The 5,125-nt window shown below is 50.8% G+C and overlaps 1 protein-coding gene across 1 annotated transcript; it reads left to right on the top strand.

Moving 5' to 3' along the window:
* The first annotated feature begins 3,524 nt into the window (after positions 1-3,524).
* Positions 3,525-4,771, top strand: SERTAD2 (SERTA domain containing 2). Its single transcript, XM_074150789.1, has one exon. The coding sequence runs from the start codon at positions 3,525-3,527 to the stop codon at positions 4,467-4,469; it is 945 nt and encodes a 314-aa protein (XP_074006890.1). The 3' UTR covers positions 4,470-4,771.
* Positions 4,772-5,125: the final 354 nt, after the last annotated feature.

Genomic DNA, 5,125 nt, shown 5'->3' on the forward strand with positions numbered 1-5,125 from the left:
TCTCAGCTTCCTGGAAAATGACGTGGCGGGGTTATCGTCGTGTTTACTAATGATCGTCCCGTTGCTCTTATGGAGCAGCTTAAAAAAAAATGTCTTCGCTACCAGCACCTCAGTCTCGGATGCAAACGGGCTCGACTGGGTTCATTTGAAACGCCTGCCGATGTCCCCTGGCAATAATAGTTAATAATCAAGCCCAGGGAACAGAGTGTGGCTACCCCAATGCTCTGTTTTCTTTACCTTGGGGGGAAGAGGGTTTGCTTTGCGCAGTGAGTATTTTTATACGTTCCTCGCAGAGCCTGAAAAACTCCAAAACTCTCCTCGTCCCCAAGCCACGTAAAAATTTAGCCTTTAAACAGAGCGTTGCGGAAGGAGCACTGGTATATCTTTAGGACAGACACCGTCCCTTTTCAGAGGGAGGAGATAGTAGGAAGGGACAGAAAGCCGCTCGTTCTCCTCCTAACCCATTCTTGCTTTGAAAACAAACGGGCTGGACTCGGGCAGGGGTTTTGATTCCTGCCAGCTCAATCCTCCTTTTCTGGCTCTGCCTGACCCAAGTGGAAGGAAGCGCGTCCGTGGTGAGCCTTTGACCAGCAAAGCTCCCCCCTCGAGCCCCCAAACCCACGTGCGCAGCTCTGCAGCAGTCCATGGGAGCGACACCAGGGAGCAGAGAGAAACCAGGCTTGGGCAGTGAGGGCTGAATTTCTGCGGTTTTGTTCCGCCGAGATTCCCGGCGTGGGGATCGCTGGGAGCCGGCCAAGGAGCTTGGATGGCAGCCGACCTGTTCCTCAGCTCCGCTCCGCTTGCTCCTTGGCCCCCGCCTTTCTTTTTTTTTTTTAATTGCATAATATGCTAGAAAATGATCTGGATTTGGGACTTATTTTTAACCAGAACAGGCTCACTTCTCCCACTCTGATTTTGGATTTAACATCCAGCAAATGCTTTCTGAAGCTCTTTTGTTTCTGCACTGACACCCTGACTTCTTTTGCCCCCTCTCTCGCTTTGCGAGGGGCTCTTTGCATTTAAATGTCTGTCTTGGGGACGTTTGTACGTCCTTGGCTGCCTTGTCCGCCCGCAGGCCCAGTGGATGGCCATCAAAATGGTGTTGGACCTGCCTGGTGCAGTCATGGATCCCGTGAGGGAACCGGGCATTGTACTCAAATAACCAAAGCGAGTTTTGTCTCCCGGACAATGGCCGCATAATAAAGCTCGTACGAGAGGACTCGGGTTTGGGGTTGAAAAATCTATATCCCTGTTGCAACTTCTCTCTGAGTAGCTGGAAAGCATCTTCCACTTGTTTGGGGTTTTTTAGGGTTTTTGTTTGTTTGTTTGTTTTTTGTTTTTGTTTTTTTTTTAATTAAAAAAAAAGGAGGGAGAAATCTTCATGGTATTTTATTTGTGTTTTGTTAAATGGATGGTGGTGGTTGATGACCCTGACGCCCTCCCCGTTCAGATGCGTAACGGCACAGCGCAGCGATTCCTTCGTTCCTCTGCGTTTGAGGTGGGGAGGGAGGGAGGGAGGGGAGGGATCTTCATGTCACAAAAATAATGGTGACAAAATGAGGCTGGGACTGCGCTGCGTCGAGGAACGTTTCCAGGCGCTCTGAGACATCCTGAGAGAGGCAGCACTGGGGAACGAACTGCCCTACTTACTCTGAGCTCAGAAATGATTTATGACACGAGGGCAAGTTTGGTAAAATTCCCTCGGTTTCCTTCTTCAAAATCTGCCACCGTCTGGCCAGGAGAAAAGCACAGGCATTGATGCTGATTTTTTTTGGTTTTTTAGAAAGCCCTAGGGCATTCTGTTGTTCTGGAATGGAACCTGCCGTGGATGTAGTCCTGAGCGAGTGAGGAACGTGCTTTGATGGGGGGAGAAGCATAGACAAACAGTGCATGAGGAGGGATGTCTATTCGGTCTGTGGCCGGCAAACTCCTGAAAGTCTCACCGGAGGAAGCCGCGGCCAGGCAGAAACTGAGGGAAGGATTTCCAACACCGCTGGCTGAAAATGCTTCAGCGGGGGGTGTGTGTGTGTGTGTCAGAGCTGCCACCGCTGCGTGCACAGATGGGGATGCAGCGCATCCCCCCCGGCCCGGTGCAAGGGTCAGGCAGGGCGCCTGCTCCCACCCGGATGGACGCGGATTGTGGGACTAGGAGTGCTCCTGGGGAGCCAGTTCCTGGAGGAACTGGAGCACTTCAGGAGACACCACACTCCCGTGATGCTTTCCAAGGCAGGTGCCCCTGTCCTCACACCGGGACCCAGCAGGGTCAGTACTGGAGGCCCTGGCTGCAGCAGCAGAGCGTAGTGCAGAGGATGCTCTTGGAGATTAGGCTAGAAGACCCAGTGGATCTTCTTCTTTATCTGAGTGTAATAACTGCATTTCCTGCTCTAGTAGTTTAGTCCTTGGGTGATCAGTTAAATAAACCCACAAGGTCTGCTCTGCTGAGACCCCACCTGGAACGTTGTGTCCAGCTCTGGAGTCCTCAGCACAGGAAGGACATGGAGCTGTTGGAGCGGGGCCAGAGGAGGCCATGGAGATGCTGGGAGGGCTGGAGCCCCTCTGCTGTGAGGACAGGCTGAGAGAGTTGGGGGTGTTCAGCCTGGAGAAGAGAAGGCTCCGGGGAGACCTTCAAGCCCCTTCCAGTCCCTAAAGGGGCTCCGGGAAAGCTGGGGAGGGACTCTTGATCAGGGAGGGGAACCATAGGACGAGGGGGAATGGTTTTCAACTGAAAGAGGGGAGATTGAGATGAGATCTGGGGAGGAAATTCTTTGCTGTGAGGGTGGTGAGAGCCTGGCCCAGGTTGCCCAGAGAAGCTGTGGCTGCCCCATCCCTGAAGGGGTTCAAGGCCAGGTTGGAGGGGGCTTGGAGCAACCTGGTCTGGTGGGAGGTGTCCCTCCCCAGGGCATGGGGGTTTGGAACTTGATGGTCTTTAAGGTCCCTTCCAACTCAAACCATTCTGTGATTCTGTGACTCTATATATCCTGCTGTGCCAAAGGGTTGAGTCTCCCGACTTCACCAGGAAGGTTCCTCTCAGTAGACAGCTGCTTCACGAACAGCCTTTTGAATAAAAAGGGAGATTCATTGTAAGGGCCTGGGTGTGTTATGTTTGTATTCCCAGGCAGAGCACTGCAGCGGTCAGGAAATTTAAAGGACCGTTCCATATCGTACCTGTGGGTTGTGCACCTCCGCACAGATATTTGGGGACCACACGCTTCACCTGCGCAAGAGTGAAATTTGCTGCCACGTTTTATTCCAAGCAGTTCCTGCTGGGAATTTACCAGCGTAGCCATGCTTAGACACGATGCTTCTCCTTCCCCATCACGCTGCTGAGGGCCAGGAATGAGTTCTTCACGTGGCCACAATTCCTCTCGGGACTGTCAGGGGCAGGCGAGGAGGGGACAGAGGGGCCGATCCATCCCCACCGCCTGTGGAAGGAAGTGGGTGGGCTGGGGTAGTGAGAAGGACGGGCTTCAGGCTTTGCTGGCTTCATCAGTCTCTTCTCTTTTTTTTTTTTTTTCTCCAGATATATGTTGGGGAAAGGAGGAAAGCGGAAGTTTGACGAGCATGAAGATGGGTTGGAAGGCAAAGTGGTGTCTCCCACTGACGGTCCCTCTAAGGTGTCTTACACCTTACAGCGTCAGACTATCTTCAACATTTCCCTTATGAAACTTTATAACCACAGGCCATTAACCGAGCCCAGCTTGCAAAAGACAGTTTTAATTAACAACATGTTGAGGCGAATCCAGGAAGAACTCAAACAAGAAGGCAGCTTGAGGCCCGTTTTCGTCACCGCTTCCCAGCCTGCCGACCCGCTGGGGGACAACTTCCGTGAAGCCCAGCCGGCCTTCAGCCATCTGGCCTCCCAGCCCCTTCTTCCCGCCGACCTGGTAAGCACTACGCCCCTGGAGTCCTGCCTCACCCCCGCCTCCTTGCTCGAGGACGACACTTTTTGCACTTCCCTGACCGTCCAGCACGACGGTCTGACAAAACCGCCACCTCCTGCTCTCCAACCAGTAAAGGACAGCTTCTCATCAGCCTTGGACGAAATCGAGGAGCTTTGTCCAGCACCTACCTCCGCAGAGGCAGTAGCAGCCCCAGCAGCCGCCGGTGACTCTAAAGACCACCCCAGCGAGTCCAACGTCCAAAAGGCCGAGGGCCTCTCGGAGAGCAGAACGGCCGAGTCGAAACTCATGGACCCGCTGCCCGGCAACTTCGAGATAACGACTTCCACGGGTTTCCTCACAGACTTGACCCTGGATGACATTCTCTTCGCCGACATCGATACGTCCATGTACGATTTTGACCCCTGCACGTCCGCCACGGGGGCCGCCTCGAAAATGGCTCCCGTCTCGGCGGATGAGCTTCTAAAAACCCTGGCTCCCTACAGCAGCCAACCAGTAACTCCAAATCAGCCTTTCAAAATGGACCTCACAGAACTGGATCACATCATGGAGGTGCTCGTTGGGTCTTAAAAATAGAGAAATACAGCAAATTTTTTTTTTTTTTTTTAAATTTTAAGTACCAGTATATACACTCAGTAGGATTTCCATAGTCCCTCCCAGCCCCGATTCACAGCACTGTGCATGCGTCCTTGCTTGCCTTTTTGGAAAAGAAAAGGATCACACACTAGTTTTTGCTTCGAGCAGAGTTGGAGTGCCTTCATCCATGTATGACCACTTCTAATGTATTTTTTTTAAAGTGGTTCCTCACAGAAGACCGAATATCCTGGTATAGGAAAGAGTATGTATTGTAGACAACGTTACGTTATTACAAAACCAGGAAAAAAAAAAAAAAGAAAAAAAAAAGAAAAAAAATTGTAAAAGCTAAGCACAAGGATTATGTTGGGGAAAGCTGTAAATTGCATGTGCATATTTGTCTATTTTTTCTATAAGTTTTATTGCAAGAGGTAAAAAAAGTTTTATTATTTAGATAATCTCAATACCATTTTAGCCCCGTATAGGTTGACTTTAGCAATTCAGCCTTTGGGAGGCATTAACCTGCTCCTCTTTAAGTGTTGCATTTACATGGCTGTTTAGAAACTGCTGCCCAAATTTATTTTATATTTTTGTACAGATTCTGCAGTTTATGATATTGTTTTTTCTAAAAACAAATGCTGTTTATACACACA

Source organism: Numenius arquata, chromosome 7 (assembly GCF_964106895.1).
Source record: "Numenius arquata chromosome 7, bNumArq3.hap1.1, whole genome shotgun sequence".
Classification (NCBI taxonomy): domain Eukaryota; kingdom Metazoa; phylum Chordata; class Aves; order Charadriiformes; family Scolopacidae; genus Numenius; species Numenius arquata.